Genomic DNA, 17,034 nt, shown 5'->3' with positions numbered 1-17,034 from the left:
GTGCACCAGCGAGGCAGCGGCTGAGCTGCTGCAGGGGCACACGGGTGTCACTGCTGGTCCCCACGGGCACCAGGGGACAGGGACATGGACACATGTCCCTTTCCTGGGGGGAAAAGGCACGGTGGCTCCTGCACCTGGTTCTGGTGCTTTCCCCTGAGGCTTCCCGATTGCTGGAGTCTCACCAGCCCCAGAGACGGGTGGGGTGCCAGCCCCGCGTCCCGAGGAGCGCGGTGTGGCTCCCCGACGGGTGGCCGAGACCTGAACAAAGCCCTCGGCAGAGCGGCCGGCATTTATAGACTGCGAGAGTGCGAGGAGGAAGCAGCTGAGGACTTAAATGACTCAAGTGACGGGGCTGGCCCCTGCCCTGCAGGAGGAGTTTGGAGCTGCCCTGGGTTTCGAAACCCGAGTTTCGTTTCTGCTGCTGGAGGGGTGTTCCTGGTAAGCCTTCGACTCTGAAATGAAGATTTTATAATCTTATATATATTTCATCTGCTTTTGTGATAGACTTCTTCTGATGTCTCAATAATGTATTCTCTGCTAATAACCTGATTAATTAATATCACCTTATACCTACTGACAGAAATCTGGGGAAAGGTTTCTTTCCAGGAAAAATATTTCAGCCTCTCAGCACCTCTGTTACAAATTGTTGGACTTGGTTTTCTCGTAGTAGCTCTAACCTGACTCAACCTGAAAACCTCTGTGTTCTTGGAAAAGCAAATCAACAAAACCATAACCTCAGCATTCACACGTTCGTCCAAGATTGTGCTGTGTAGGTGTCTCCCGTTTGGAGGCATAAAAGGTGGGTGCTGCTTTCTGTTTTCCATGCAAATTGTTTGATGATTTACTCTGCACGATCATTTCCTTGTAGTATACAGCTGTTCTACATGACGTGTTTTCAGGTGAAAAAAAAATGCTAATAAAAATTACCAAAAAAGGAAAAAAAAAAAAAGATACATGGTATAAAAGAGCAAGGATAATCCTAGAAACTATTTTTTTCTTGCAGCCCAGGTTTGCAGCGATAGTTGCTTGTTTTCTCCAGGACTGCCGTGGCCAGCAGCACACGTGGGGCAGGTACGTACGGACACGGGGTGCCGGGTGGCATCTGCTCAAAATAATTTCTACATCTGCTCTCAAGGCTGTCTGTCTTATCAACCTCGGTGCCCCTGGCAAGTTTCTGTCTCCTGCCACCCTCACGTTCATCGTGTGCCCACCCAGAGCATGGGGCTGAGCCCGCTCCCGAGGACGCCTTAAGGCTAAGCCGTGGTGTCCTGTGAAGAAGCCAGAAACCTAAAAACCTCCCAAAGTCCTGCTCTGAACCCGCGGGAGGCAGCGGCGGCGGCGTCTCAAGCCAAGGCAATGCAGACGGTGACTGTGCTCCCCTCTCTCCCTCAGGAGGTCCTTGCAGTGCTTCTGTCCCTCTTCCTGGGGCCGCCACCTGCGTGCATCCGCCCCACGACAGCACCCTGCTGCCTGCCCGAGCCTGTCCCAGCTCGGCATTTCTCCATCCCAATGGCAGAAGAAGGACCCATAGCACACGGTGAGCTCGGTGTCACCACGAACAGCACCGGGAGGGAGTCCCGGGTGCCGCAGTGCTGCACCCTCCGAGGTGCACCCGGTGGAGAAGGGGCCTGGATACTCGCTCAGCATCTCCTCCGAGATGGGACCTCCCAGCGGCATGGGGGGGCTGCGGGAGAGCTGGGGAGGGACACAACAAGGTGGGGGGCGGCTTTAAGCTAAAAGAACGCAGGTTTAGGTTAGATATTAGGAAGAAATCCCTCCCTGGCGCAGGCTGCCCCGAGGAGCTGGGGGTGCCCCATCCCTGGCAGTGCCCAAGGCCAGGCTGGATGGGGCTGGGGGCAGCCTGGGCTGGGGGCAGGGGCTGTGCCCATGGCAGGGGTCGGAATTAGATGGGCTTTGAGGTCCCTTCCAACCCAAACCATTCCAGGATTCTCTGATTCTAGTTCCACCCCACTCTTTTTTTTTTCCCTTTTTTTTTTTTTTTGGATTGTCCAAAAATCTGGTTCAAGCCTTTTGTGGTTTTGATTCCCCCTCAAGGAGAACTTATGGTGCGGGTTGTGATGGCGTCTTCCGTGGGTGATGTAAGAAGGGGGATTCAATGCAAGGTGGGGCAAAAAAGGGAGGTTTTGTCTATCTCACGCAGCTTCCTGTGCAAATTGGGAGGTGACTCAGGCTCGGTGAGGGGAGCCCCGCTCCCCCTCAGCTCATGAGCTGTTCATTTAACAGGAGCGGCTGATAGATGGGGGTGTTAAAGGGAGGCTCTCCCAGTGCTGTCAGGAATGATCCCCAGCTTACTACGCCCCCGGAGAGGGGTGAGAAGGCAGGCGCACTAACCAGAAATCCCCTTCCCTCTGACAAGGTGGCAGCGATGGCTCACTGGAGGAGACTCCCAGGAAAAAGAAAAAGTACAAGAGAGACCGGAATCCTGAGGACGGAAAGTGTGAGAAAAATCTCAATCATTTTCTCAGACGGGATCTTCTGTGAAGCTATTTTATTCGCGATTAATGGCAGGCTTCCTGCAAGCAGAAACGCGCAGTAAAAGTTTGTCATAACCTTATAGTCCCTACTACCCGACACCTGATTTCTCCCGTTTCCTCACTGCCTGAGTACTGCAGGTTCACAACCTACTCGATGCCCTCCTATACCATACATGTACAATTTTTATTTGACCAACCATTAATTTCTCCTTTTCCTTTTATTTTTCCTTCTTCTCTCATGACTAGAGGGCCCGTGATTTTTGTTTTTCCTGATTTCGTACTGCTCATCCTGTTTTTCTTAGCTATCCCCCTTATTTTGGGACAGCGGGACCTTCCCCTCATCTGCTTCACACACTCCCCACTGCTGTGCCGCACAATCCCTTTTGAATATGCAAGGTCAGTGGAATTTTCCACTGCCAAAACACCTCCTATTGCAAAAACACAACTTTGTTTCTCGCATGAGCAAGAGGCTCTGAAGTCCTGTGAGCATGGAAGCGGCTCGGGGCTCGCGATGTCTCCCTAGGGAGCTCCGCCGGGGCCGCTCTCACCTCTGACCCTCCCTGCAGGTAAAAAGCTGCAAAACGAACTAAAGGCCGCTCTGGAGGAGTCCTCCAGGAAGCTGTTGCAATTCCTCCCTGAACACAGGCTGCCCGAGACAAGGAATGGGATCCAGTACCTCATGTGAGTTGCCTGGCGTTTGTTCCCCAGGGGGCATCTCCCGGTTCTTGCCTGGGAAGGGGCGGCCCAGAGCTGTCGGCACACAGAAGGACTCCGAAGATAGCAGAAATATCTGGCGAAGCAGATATTTCAGATATTTTAGAGTATTTGGGAACCTTGCTGACTGCGGGATAACTCCATTTCAGAGGTTTTGTTCCCTCAGCTGGTGAACGCAGCGGGTGTCGTGCTCCTGGGCAGCCCAGGAGGACCCTACAGCCGTGGGGGTGTCCCCGGGGTGTCCAGGTTCGGTGGCACTCTCCTCCCTGGTCCAAAAGGGACATTTTGTGTGTGTGCAGGCCGTGGGTGCAGGCTGTTCTGGCTTTGCAGGGCTCACTGGAGATCCTCCCCAGGGGCGGTGAGCCCCGTTGCTGGTGGGCTGAAATCATAAAATCCCATCAAAAAAAAAAAAAATCCCATCATCAAAAGCTCATCAGAAGGTGCAAACCCAGGCGGTGCCGCAGTGAGGCTGGAGCTGATGCAATGTCCAGCCTGCTGCTGGGGACCTGTCCCTGAACCTGACTTATTCGGGCTTATTCTGGATCTCACAAATCCCAGTTCAAAGCCTGTAGGACAAAGTATTCATTTCACCCTTTTGAAAAGCACAGGCCTGTGGGAGTTATTTAAATTGTCCTTTTTTTCCCCTCTCCCTGCCCTCAGGAACCGCCTCACGGGCTTGAAGCCAGACATTTTGCTGGATCCCATTCACATCGGTCTCTTCGGCAGCACCGGGGCAGGGAAAAGCACGTTGCTGAATGCCATCATAGACAAAAATTTCTTCTTGCCGGTGTCCGGGAGCGAAGCCTGCACATCCTGCGTGGTACAGATCAACACAAGCCGCGGCAAACAGCACGAGGCCAAAATTCACCTCCTCACGGACGAGGCATGGATAATATCTCTGTTTTTTTGCCATTTTGGGGGGGAAAGGAAAGGAGACCTAGCAGGCTTCTCCAGAGGGGAGTGCAGCCTTCTGGAAGAACGTGGTCAGGAGGGGATGTGACCCCGATGGCCAAAGTGTCCCCAGAGAAGCGATGGGCACCAGACCCGGTTCCCCCTGAGCTGGGTGTGCAAGGAGGGAGGAAGCAATGGAATTTCTTCCCTGCTGCCTTGTCCCCCCGCTGTCCCCGTGTGCTGGTTGTCCCCTGGTGGTCTTGTCAGGCCCCGGCCCTCCCCTCCCTTCCAGGCACCCCAGCCATGACCTCTTCTGTGCATCTGATCCCAACAGGAGTGGAGGGATGAGCTGAAGGGTCTGGTGGAGCTTATGGACGTGGACGAAGACAGCGAGGACGACGACGAGAGAAGCGAGGCTGCTTTGAAGATCTCTGCTATCTACGGGAAAGAAGCTGAGACTAAGAGTTACGAAGAGCTGTGCAGGATGAAACCCGTCGTCTCTATTCCCCTGTCAAGATGTATCCTCCTGAAGGAAACAACAGTGAGTAGCCCCTGTATTTCACAGAATCCCAGAATCACGGAGGGGTCTCCTGGGGCCTCCTGCTGTCAGCCCATGGTGGAAGGTGACAGCTCTTCCCCATTTTTGTTTGTTGGATTCACCGTGTTGGGGAGAGCGTGGTCTTCTTGGGTTGTTCCACTCATGGTGACCTTGGGACCCCTCTTCGTGTCCTGGTGCCCACACCTCGGGCACGGGGCTTTGGGTGTCACCACCAGCCACTGCAAATCGTTCTGTTTCCTGGTGTCTCTGAGGTTCTTTGCTAAGGAGGGATACTGCTTCTTTCCCTTGCTGTGTCCCAGGCTAAAGACCTTTCGGACAAAATGGGTCCGTATATCCGGAATCAGAGCAGTCCAATAGCAACAACAAGCAAAGAAAAAGACATAATGCGGCTCTGGCCCCTGATCAAAAACGTGGAAGTGACTGTCCCGAATTCACAAATGATTCCAGAAGGCGTCGTCTTCGTGGATATCCCAGGGACAGGCGATTTCAACACCAAAAGGGACGAGATGTGGAAAGAGGTGACCGGCAAGCTGTGGCATGGGGCGGGAGGGAACAGGTACTGCCCTCTGCCCAGGACTGCTCCCGTCCCCTTCGTAGCAGTGATGGAGAGACCTGGGAGCTGCTGTGGGGCTGTGGGGAGCAGGGAAGCCTTCCAGAGCAGCATTTCAGCGTTGCGCACCTGAGCTAATGCATTTTCCAGTTCAGAAATGGTGCGGTTCCCTGCTTGGAGATGGCACCAAAGGCCAACGGGGTTTCTCTTCTGGTAGCATGCTACAAGAAGAGGCTCTGCAAGTGCTGATCCCATCTTTTTCTTCCTTCCTCCTGGTACCATGCTGTCACCAGACACCCTACTAGGGCAAGCACTGGTGTCCAGACCAAGCCCCCATCAGCTGCAGTCCTGGGTTGTAGGGATTTATGATGGGAGGATGAGGTCTCTGGCTGGAAGCACAAAGATTGCACATCCCAGCTCTTCAGCCAGAGTTAATGAGAATTAAAAGTGCTCAGCATCTCTTGTATTTACTCTCTGCTGATGTTTCGTATCCTTTTTTGTGACCCTTCTTCCCCTCCTACCCCTTGCAGAACATCAACAAATGCTCTATCATTTGGGTGGTCAACTCCTTTGAACGTATTCTGGGAGGAAAAACCCATCAGATGCTGCTGAACGAAGGCATGAAGGCTTTCCAGAGCGGGATGTGCAGGGACCTTTCCTTGGTGGTCACAAAGTCTGACGAGCTGGATCCGGAGGAGTACGGAAAGTAATGGAACAAGCTGAGGTCCAGGGGCTGCCGGAGCCCACTCTCCGTGCAGGGGTGCTGGGTGGGCGATGCTGGCCGTGGCGCTGCGTGGTCCTCCTCCCCTTCTCCTTACAGGAGCTGCATCCTGCTAAAATCATTCCAATGTGTAATTTCTGCCTTCTTTTTATCTTTTCAGGGAAACAAAGAGAGACCATGTGAGTATAGCCCTAAGCTTCTTCATCCCTTTCGGGTCATTTAAGAAAATGGGAGAAGTTCCCGTGTGATTCAGTGTCACTTGAGCAGAACTGATGGACTTGATGCAGAAACCAGAAACTCTGTGCAGTTCTTTGTCTTGTATTAGGGAGAAACTGTCCTGGACAGTCCCTTTGGCCTTAAAAAATCAGGGATCTATTTAGCATTGCCAGAAAATGTCACTAATAATTCCTATTCTTTCCCCCAATGTAGATAAATAAGCATGATGCCATCCTAGAAAGGAACGAAACTGTGAAGCAAGAGAAGAGCCAAATGATGAAGAAAACCCTCATGGTAAAGTTGCTTGGCGAGCCTGGACAGAATGTGCCTGTGTCATGAACCTGTTCCTTTTAAAGTCTGATGCATGTCTGTATTACAACATTCTTATCGTGGGTTATTAACAGACATTGTCCTTGAAGTCTGGTCACCACCTAGCAGCTTCTGCTTACTACAAACCCTTCCTTTGCTCTGTGTTTGGGCCCAATTGGTCTTCCTAATCACCTCCAGTTTAATTCTCCACTGCATATGCAAGAAATGCAGGACTTTGGTGACGGGGACGCCCCCTGATTCAGCATTTGCTTCGTGAAGAAGAAGAGCCCAGATCAAATTATGCTGCAGAAACAAACTCAGTGTATGTGTGTTTCAGAAAAAGCTTCCAAGTGACTCTGAGGTCGTGTGCAAGCCTGACCTCGTGTACACGGTCAGTGCCCGGGAGTACTGGCAGGGGACGACGCTCAGCAAGGAAGAAACAGGTGACAGTCGGCTTTTATGCATGCAGGGAGCCTGCATGGGTTTGGAGAGGTCCTGCGTTTGGAAAGGTCCTTGGGCATTTCCCTTCATCTTCCTCCCCCCTTCAAATTATTGATATCAAATAGTTCAGAGCCAGGAGAGGATCCCCTCATCCCAGCCTGGCATCACCTCACCCCATGCACCCCCTTCACGGCAGGCAGAATATTGAGATTTTTGGCCAGTTTCTGAATCATTCAGTACGTGCCATGCCGATCTATAGCGTTCTTAGGTTTGGTTATGGAGATTTTACTGCGCCAAATGCCTTGCATTGCGGCGTGGCACTTAACGTGGAGTTGCGTTAGAGCCACATGAAGTGTCTTTGGCGTTACTTTTGCTAAAACCCTTCTGCTTTGGCATGGATGCTTTCTTTCCCGTTTCCTCCTCCTTTGAAAGCGTGCCCCTCTCGTGCACTCAGCCAGGCCTGTCATTGTTCCCTTACCTTTTGAGCCCGATGTGAGGCTTCTCCCAGTCCCTCAGGACTGTGATCCACTGCTGGAGCCAGGCCGAACCCCACAGCTTGAGCCGTGCTGCCTGTGCATTTATCTGCTCCTTTGCTCATCTGCAGAAATACTTTGCCATGCTTTTCTTCTCTTGCTCCCTCCTGTCCCCAAGGTGCCTGTATGGCTCTGTGGGACCAACCCAAGTCCTGGAGGCCCTGTGTGTGCCCCTACATCCCCACCCCATGCCCAGACGGACCAGTGCTGACCCAGACCAGGCAACTGGTGCTGCAGAAATGAGCCCTGAGAGCCCTCCCAGGCTGTCAGGGTCTCCTGGGAGCCTCCTAGGAGGCCACCACCGGCCTGGTGCTGGTGTCCTGAGTGTCCTGCAGGAGGTCTGCCCCCCTGCTAACCCGGCCTTTCACCCCTTGCAGAGGTCCCGAAGCTGAGGGAGTACATCCGCAGGTTTTACACCGAGCAGAAGAAGAACAAGCTGCTGAACTACACGACAGAGGCTCTGGTCATTTTCTCACTAATCTGCAATCTCCCATCCAACAAACATGCTCAGGTTTGTCCAGAGCAGCTTTTGGGAGCATTGCTGTTTATTCTTTGTTGGGCAGGCAGCAAGGCCTGCCGACAGGCTCTATTCCTTTGAGCAGGCAATTTACATCATGCGTTTCCAGCACGACGCGTATGCAACCTGCAGGCAAAACATCTCGCAGGGGGCTGACAAATGCATCGAGGCACCGCAGCCTGAAATAGCTGCAGTTGCTCCGTTTGAGCGCATCTCCTGCAGCCTACCCAGCGAGGAGAGCCCCGGGCTGTCCTCCTGTCCCCAGGGCAGAGGGGACAGTTCTGGTGCAGGCCTGCCTGAGCAGTGACCCTGCGCTGGGGAAAGCAGCCGGGGAACTGGGCGGCACTGGTGGCAGTGGTTGGGGCGGGTGGGGAAGCTGGCGGGGTTATTTATGGCCCTGTTGCTTCCAGCACGAGGTTTTCAGTGATTCCCCCCCCCCCCCCCCCCCCCCGTTGTCCATTGATTTCAGTCTCAGCTTGAGAAAAAAAATTACTTGAAGGATTTCATTACGCAGAAGATCGCTGACTTGGAGAATGACATCAAGAAATGCTTTATACCAATCGAACAGCCACTCAGAGAAGGCGTAGACGAAGCAAAGAAGTCATATAAGAAAACTATCTCCGATCTCCTCAAGGTGGGTGTAAAGCAGTGTTTTTGCAATCCCAGAACTATTTGGTTTGGGAAGAAAAGAAGAACAGAAGCACCGCGTCGATGCACTTTGGATGCTGGTCCTTGGGGGTGCAAGGAGCGGGGACACGAGCCCTGTTGCAGCATTGCTCTGGGGTGGCGTAGCCAAAGGTTGGCCTCCGGAAAGGGGAAGCCCAAGTCTGCAGCTTGGCAGCTCGGGCAGCGACCGGGAAGTCGTGGAAATGCCCTTCCAGATGAAAGCCCAATTTAGACATGAGATAAAACATTGCAAAAGTCCCTGGGGTGGGGACTCAGCCAGCTGCCTCCCAGCCAAGCAAAACCACCTGAATTCCCTCCTCTGACCCACGTCGGTAGGAAGGAGCTGCCTGGAAAGGAGGGCTCAGCAGTCGCTGCTGGGCTGGTGAGCCTCCTCGGGGTCGGTGGGGAAGATGGCGTGGGTCTAACCGGACATAAGAGGGGTGCTGGAAACCCCCATCCTGCTCCTTCCACGGCTCCTGCCTGCATGCGGCCTTCACTCCCAGGGGGTGGAAGGCCGGCCGGATAGTTGTCCTGCTTTTGGTGAAAGATGAGGGCAAATGTTTGGGTGAGATCTGTCAAGAGGCATGGCTTCAGACACCTTAGCTTGGTGGATGTGGCCCCGGGGGAGCCTGCTGGGGCAGCACGCCGAGCTGGGGCCTGCTTCCACCGCCAGGCCGGCTGCCGAGCAGCAGGCTGCGAAAACCTCGAGGTACCTTTGGCCCAACGCAGCCCCAGCCTCCAGAATTTAGGTGGAAATCCCCTCCTTCCCTCCCTTCCCCTGCAAGTTTCATCAGCTGGGCGCGCGGCTCGGAGCTGGCTGCTGTGCCTCACGGCCTGCGCTTCCCGTCCCGCAGCGCAGCCACGGGCACCGGGGCTACCACCGCACCCTGAAGGCCGTGTGCCTGAAGAAGGGGGTGTACGCCTCCCGGACCTTCTTCAGGATAGACGTCAACGACGCCCTGGCGCAGCCCATCTACAGGAAGATCGACCTGAGTTTCGGGGAGGCGTTCAGGTGAGGCGCAGGCAGGGCTCTGGGCGTGCAGCGGGAGGGCTGAGCAGCTCCTTTCTGCTGTTTTTTGTTTTTTTTTTCTCTGCTTCCTACCTGCCTCCACTTTTGGGACCTTTTAACCTCCCCAGGCAGCCTGTTCTCAAAGCCTTGCACTGCAAAACCTCTCCAAATGTCTAATCCCGATGCTCTGCGACAAAAGTTTAACCCTGTTTTGTTTTTTTTTTTTTTATTATTCCTCAGGATTACAGAAAAAGGCTGTCGCTTTCTGCTTTTCGTTGTCCTTTTGTCACCTAGAACTAATCCCTTTTCAGCCCTCCCAGGCAGTTTGCTACCAGGACGTCCCCTTGTCTGATCCCAGCCCGCCTGGCCGTGCTGTCCCAAAGCACGGCGCCCTTCAGACACTGCTGCTGGATCCGTCCCTTCCCAGGCACCAGCTGCAGCCCTGGCGCGTGGCTCCACTCTCTGCTTCCCCTTGTTTTGTAGAAAAGTGGATTTATTGTGAGCAGCCAGACCCAGCCAGTCCGGCCCGGTGTTTGCTGCCGAACTACCTGTATTTACAAAAGGACAGGAGGACGATGTGGCTGCCCAGCGAGCAGCTGGGAGGCACTTTAATAGGAAGGCAGGGCAGGCTGTAGTGTCGGGACAAGTGCACTGAGCTGCTCCTTGCTTACCCTTGATCAGCATCATTTTTTTCTCCCTTTCTCCCCATTTTTCGTTGCTTGTTCCTCTCATCTCTCTCGATCCCTTTCTCTGCCCCAGTTGCCTCCCCAAAAAATTACTCACCCCTAATTACATTTTTCCCCAGAGATCCCAGTTTTGCTACATGTGTATCCAAACTTAATATTTCTGATATCTTCTCCTATGATGCCTTGTCCTCATATGGTGTCACAGATATGGGTACCTGGCCGTAGCCACCTTGCAGGACTTGCTCCATAATGGGTCCCTCAGGCTCCCTTTTGGTCCCCAGAGGAGTTTGTCCGTCCCCCTCAGCCACACGTGTAACTTCATGTGCTCTCTGAGCTCCAGCAGCTTCTACCCCCTCTATGCATCACGTTCAGCAGTTCCTCCTGCCATGCCCAGCAGCTCGGGCAGCAAACCCTCGCACCACAGCGTGCTCTCACACCCGTAGCAGCAGGTAGCCGAGGTGTGAAGCACAGCTGGGTGCTTGCAGAGCAGACAAGAAAAGGAAAGACCAAACAGGGTCAGAAAACAGAGCCATCAGAAGGTGAAAAAACAGCAAACAGAGCTGAAAGAAAGACAAGTTTTTACTCAGTTGCTTGCTTGATGTGACAACATTGTGCCTCCTGTGGCTGCTGATTGCCCCCTTGTTCAGTGGATTTGAGGAACAGGGATGTGCCATGGCACGCCACAACCTTGGCCCGTCTCGTGCTGCTGCTGACTTCAGATGCCTTGAAGTGGGCCCTGAACTTCATCCCCAGCACTGTGTCCTGGAGGAGAGCAGCTCAGACTGCTTCTGCAGGACCAGGAGAGCTTCCTCCAGCCGAGGTGGATGAGGGTAGCATTTATATCATCAGGTCTAGGAAGGGAAAACCCATTGCGTGCAGCATTTGCTCCTTTGCAAAGAAGAAATAACCACATCATCACTCTGGACTAGCTAAAGGCAAAGGCAGTTTCCTGCTCCTGGGAGCATGGAAACTGTGCTGCTGTGTTTGCTTTGTCCCTCCCTGTGGGTCTGTGGCTTCGATGGACGTCCTGCCCTGCTGGGTGGGGAGGATGCGTCTTTGTCTTTGTCCTTCCCGATGAATTTACCGCCCCACAGGATCCAGATGAGCACCCGTTCCACGCTGAAAATCTGCCTTGACACTTTCAAAAATGCCGTGCAGCAGAAACTGCAGGAAGCTGGGATGCAACTGGAGGCTGACAACAACCAGCTCAATTTCCTTAAGCAGGAGGTACGCTCACCTTGAAGGGGGCTTTGTGAGCAAGAATGAGCAATGGGAGAAGGAAAGGGGGAAAGCATGGCCTTTGTGGGACCTGGGGAGATGATTAGCTCTGTCTCAAGCTCCTGGAGAAGTGAGAAAGAGACATATGAGCAGTTCCACGTGGTCTCTAGTGAGCGTGATCTTCAGGAGGCTGAAGGCTTTCTTGAGAGCTAGCATAAAATGTCCCAGTCAGCCGTCTGCTGTGTTAATTCAGAGCACAGCAGAAAGGTGATGCCCACTGGCACCAACTGTCCCGGTCATCTGTTGAACGACACACTCATATTTAGATCATCATTCTGAGATTTTTATTATTAAATTGTTAGCTTAGCTTGTTTGTATGACTGAAGCACCTGTGGGCAAACATTTGAACTTACTCCTGCAGACAGGCTTCATCGTCGGTGAGGCTGAAAAATTCATCCTGCAGAGGAAAGCAGAAATCTACCAGTCCCTTGCAGTGTCCATTCAAAATGACCTGCTGCTCTACTATGAAGGTAAGACCAGCCACCTCGGTTTTTTCATCTTTGTCCCTGGAGGTTTTGATTTTCACAGAATAACTCCAATAAGGGCTCAGAAGAAGGGCCCAGGCTTACAACCTACCTGCAGAAAGACTGCGAAGAAATCTATGGGGCGAAAGGATTATCTGTTAGGTGGTCATCAACTCACAGAGTTTTCTGAAGTCTAAAGTAGATCATGCTCAAATACAGAAAATTCCTTCCCTGATTTACTCTATTTTCTACTTTTTTATTTTTTATTTTTGTAAATCATGGATATTTTCTAGCAGTCATTCATTCTTATTTGACTGCCTTTGAAGGAAGGAGAGCGAAGGATGCTAAAGCAATAAGCTGCTGAATCTGTTTTTTCCTTCCTTTCCTATCAGTAGGTGGCACAGTCAGAAAGTGAAACAGTTCAAAACCCCAAATCCAGAAGTCGCTCACGTTGGTTTTAGGAAGACACCTTAATTACTGGGTTAGTTAGTTGTGAAAATGCACTGCTGGGCCAAAGCAGGAAGGTGTCCTGGGGATGGGCCACCCCAACAGAGCAGTGCAGAGCTCTCCTCACAGCCAGCCGCTCTTTCTCTGACCTCTGGAAACATTCGTGGGGCACGGGGAAAAAATACTGAGAGGAAAAATAATGAGCTTGTGTTGCGGCACTGGGGAACATCCCTGTTTAATTAGTGCCTGCAAAACGTGCAGGAAAATGGGCTTGGGCCAGGAGTCAAAAAGCCGGTGATGCAAATTGGTCCTGTCATTGGCAGCGTCCTCCTTTCTGTGAGAGCCAGGAGATGGAAATCGTGCGTGAACGTTTCTTGCCCCAAAGAGCAGGGGTCTGGCAGCAGCACCTCCTGCAGCTCGGGGCTGATTTGCACGGGTGCTTCTGCATCCTGAGGAGCAGGAGGGGCTTCTTCCCTGGCACAAGCAGAGGCAGCTTGGCCTCCCTCTGTAGAAGACTCTGGCGGTGACCTTGTCCCTTTCCCAAAGCAAAGTACTGCCCCTTGTCCCCACGTGTGTCCTCGGCCTGGATCCCAATGTGACAGTCACCTCTTTGCCACAGAGGCTGCCATGGTAAGAGGATCACAAGCCTACCAGAGGATGCAAACCATCCTTAGCAACGGAGTGATGAGAGAGGTGGAGAGAGGAATGTTTGAAAGAGCTGAGGAGAGCATGAGGGGGCACCTCCAGGACATGCAGGTAGGTTGGGCACCTCCTTGTTCCTTGGGGACCTCCCTACGGTCATTGTCAGTGCCCTGTGGGTAGGGGACAATGTTCCAAAAAGGATCTTGTGAACAACTGTGATAACATGAAGGCATTTCTCACCTCACCTCACCTCACCTCACGTAAGCTGTAGGCCACTGCTTGCATTGCTTTTGCAGCAGCAGCAGACCAGCCTCCAGAAGCACGCAGAGGCGTGTTTAACATCATTTATCCATTGCAGATCACCGCTAGGGACCAAGTTTATCTCAAGGCACTGATGTGGGTCTGAGCCCTGTACTGGAGGGTCTGCCTGCAGACCTGTAACTGGGCTAGCAGTTATCATCCGTAACCGGTAACCACATCGCTCCTCCCCCCACAATAACCACAATTTGGGTTAAGGGGCTTAGAGGAGCTCAAAGCTGCCGCCTCTGCCCCCCGGAGCCCATCAGCCCTGGCAGGCCCTCGTGGCTCTCTGCCTTGGCGATGCCCCGGGTCGCATCCTGCACTCGTCAGCTGCAGAGTCCTGTCCCACATCCCACTTCTGTGCTTCACCGTTTGGGTGCGCTCAGGGCAGTGCATTTTGTTTTACTGGAGAGGCTCTGCTCTGAAAAGCTGTATGGAAATATTTAACCCCTATAAAAATATCGAGCCCTATCTATCCGAACAGCCATGCTCCATTTCTGAGCTGTTGGCTCATGCTGCCAGCTGAGTTCTCCTTCTCGTGCACCAGCAGCAATGAATAGGCTGGATGAAGGTGGCTGGTGGCTGCCCCCGTGCTTTCCCTGTCCGAGGGTCACCACATGCACAGGGAGGGACAAGGGGCTTCAGCCCTGTCCCCTGCTCATGTGCTTGGCTGTCTGATGGTTGCAGAAGCAGATCACCAAGAAGCTGGAGGAGGACTTTTCCAGCGTTCTCAGCTTTGCCTTTTGCCCATGGGACCAACTGGACGGCAAGCTGCCAGGTACGGCCGCAAGCACGGGTTTGGGGCTATTTGTGCAGGTCCCACACCCCCCCCTTTTGGAGGTACAATGGGGTGGGTGGCAGGGTGATGAGGGTGCCCACGGCTGCAGTCCCAGCCATGAGGAACTTTCCTTGTGTTCCCTTGGGCATCAGAGGAAGACGCTGCAGGCCAGCAGGGTGCCCACATCCCAGCCAAAGCCTCAGGACTTCCCAGCTGTGGCTTTTCCCCACAGCAGCTCGCATGCGAGTTGCCTTTCTCTTGCTGTGCTTCAATCCCCAAGTGCATAACCACCGAATAACGTTGGTATGGGCACGTGTTTGGTGATGGGGATAAATAAATGCCACCTGAGTACACTGGATTCCCAGGCGGCTGCATGGGGGAATCTCCCCCATTCCCCACAGCAGGAGAGGCAGGGGCAGGCTTCCCATGACCAAGCGGCAGATGTCCAGCCGGCTCTAACAGGCTCCTCTGTTTTGCAGACTTACGGAGTGAATTTTCCACCATCACCAACATTCACGAGGCCCTGCAATCAGCCAAAGTCGCTTAGAGAGCTGTGGGAATTGTCTCCGACGGTGTGGTTTTATTATTCACGTTGGTGGCTTGTTCTCTTTACTCTGTGGCTTCATGGGAAATCACCTCTGGAGAATTTTTTCCTCTTATGAAAGCATTTCTGAGATATTTTGTATGCATTTTATGGTACTGCTTAAGTAAGAGTCCCGGGCAATGCCCAGTGCCCCTTCCCCTGCATGCCATGCTATGTTCCCCACCCGAGGGGGCTCCAGCTGTGACTCCTCGTGGTGGTGGCACCCCGGACCATGGAAGTGATGCTCTCCTGGGAGAAGCAGGACCACGGTGCCTGTGTCTGTGATGGGGTTCTTGAGGTTTCACAGGCTGCTATGCCTCTGAGACCCTTCGTGCATGTGGAGATATGTGCGTGTGTTTCACTCCGTCACCCAGTGTGCCTACACACCAAACAAAGCCCGATTTTACCCACAAGGTTTATATCTCTTTTGATATTTTGCTAATACAATAAAAATAGTCAGAACAGACTTGTGTATACTTAGTGTGCTCCCGCGAAAGCCGTGCTTGGATAAAACCAGCCCCAAAGAGCTGCTGGGGAAGTGCTTCCCTCTGCGGAGCGACCTGATGCAAAGCAGAGGTTATGGAATTGCACCAGATGTAGGCACTGAAGGTGCTGCCCTCCCCGGGGATGGGGAGAGGACCGTGCTTTACATCAGCTCTCCTACGGAGACAGCTGAGGGAGCCGGGGCTGTTCAGCCTGGAGAAGAGAAGGCTCCGGGGTGACCTCGCTGCAGCCTTTCAGCACCTGAAGGGGAGTTATAAAAAAGATGGAGAGCAACTCTTTGCTCAATCAGATAACGACAGGACGAGGGGGAATGGTTTTAAATTACAAGAGGGGAGATTTAGATGAGAGGTTAGGAGGAAATTCTTCCCTCAGAGGGGTGGTGAAGCACTGGCACAGGCTGCCTGGAGAAGCCGTGGATGCCCCATCCCTGGAGGTGTTCAAGGAGGCCTGGGCAGCTGGACGAGGCCCTGGGCAACCTGATCTGGTGGGCGGCATCCCTGCCCGTGGCAGGGGGTTGGAACTGGGGGGGCTTTGAGGTCCCTTCCATCCCAAACCATTCTGTGATTCTATGAGAAGCAGCAGGGAGAGCTGGGCTCCTTCGGCTGGAGGCAGAGGTGGCTCTTCCACCACTCGGGGGGCTCAGAGGAAGGACAGAGCCCTCATCTCCTCCTAGGTCTCCAGGGAAGGACCAGGGGTGGCTCCAAACTCCAACCAGAAATAAAAGAAACCCTTCCCATGAGAGTCATAGAATCATAGGATTGTAGAATGGTTTGGGCTTGCAGGGACCTTAAACCCCCCCCAGTGCCACCCCCTGCCAAGGGCACGACCCCAGCCCCAGCCCAGGCTGCCCCCAGCCCCATCCAGCCTGGCCTTGGGCACTGCCAGGGATGGGGCACCCCCAGCTCCTCGGGGCAGGCAGCAAAAGGAAAGGATTTCCTCCTAATGCCTCACCTAAACCTGCCCTCTCCGAGTTTAGAGCCGTCACTCCTCGTCGTGTCAGACAATTCCCTTCCCCAGTCACTGCTAACCATGACACGGGCTGACACACGCTACACATGGCACAGACGTGGCAAAAGACGGATGAAGACGAGGAGAAGCAATTCCCTGAGTCACAGCAGCTGGTGAGCCATCAAAACGCAGGCACCGCCGGCAGGAAGGCTGCGCCTTGCAGGGGGGAAATTTGTGGAACCAGGGCACCCAGAAAGGGAAGGTGCAGAAACTGCAGAGCTCTGCAGAACCACGGGCGTGCAGGGGGAACAAAGCCAGGAGAGGCAGAAAAGGGTAGAAAAGGGCCGGCTGCCTGTAAAACGGGGCTGGTTAGCGCGCGTTGTGGGGACAGGACAAAGGGCAACGACCACAAAACGGAGCCCGGGAAGTTCTGCACCAACGTGCGAAAGAACTTGTTCACGGCGCTGGCAAAGCTTTTTTGGAGCATTTAACAGTGAGGAAAGCGCTTCTATGGCGAAGGAGCCTAGGAAAAGCTCGCAGGAGATGGAGAGCTCTGGGTGGAGCCCCGAGGAAAAAAGAAGTGGGGAGGACAGGAATGCAGAGGCAAAGACAGGAAAAAATCTAAGCAGAAACCTTTGTGGAAAGCCCTCGCGGGAGGGGAGCAGAGGGGGCTTTCTGCTTCTAGCTTTAAGGCCTGGAGGTGGAAGGACGAGGCCACGGGCACTGCTGCACCGTGATACCGGGCTTTGTCATCTGCCAGCCGAGGAGCCCTGGGGCTGCTTG

General features: G+C 53.5%; 1 protein-coding gene across 1 annotated transcript; it reads left to right on the top strand.

Annotated features, from left to right (window-relative positions):
- Positions 1–394: 394 nt before the first annotated feature.
- LOC106049527 (nuclear GTPase SLIP-GC-like) lies at positions 395–15,263 on the top strand. Its single transcript, XM_013201879.3, has 21 exons — positions 395–438; positions 668–799; positions 1,004–1,071; positions 1,393–1,537; positions 2,378–2,458; positions 3,062–3,176; positions 3,870–4,092; positions 4,435–4,641; positions 4,959–5,177; positions 5,740–5,915; positions 6,091–6,109; positions 6,360–6,440; positions 6,793–6,898; positions 7,807–7,940; positions 8,416–8,580; positions 9,467–9,624; positions 11,402–11,534; positions 11,947–12,055; positions 13,116–13,252; positions 14,126–14,216; positions 14,696–15,263. Exons 4-21 carry the CDS (start codon positions 1,510–1,512, stop codon positions 14,761–14,763), a joined length of 2,250 nt encoding a protein of 749 aa, XP_013057333.3. The 5' UTR covers positions 395–438; positions 668–799; positions 1,004–1,071; positions 1,393–1,509; the 3' UTR covers positions 14,764–15,263.
- The last annotated feature ends 1,771 nt before the right edge of the window (positions 15,264–17,034 follow it).

This window comes from Anser cygnoides, chromosome 3, assembly GCF_040182565.1.
Source record: "Anser cygnoides isolate HZ-2024a breed goose chromosome 3, Taihu_goose_T2T_genome, whole genome shotgun sequence".
Taxonomy (NCBI): Eukaryota; Metazoa; Chordata; class Aves; order Anseriformes; family Anatidae; genus Anser; species Anser cygnoides.
This window is presented reverse-complemented; position numbering and strand designations above follow the sequence as displayed.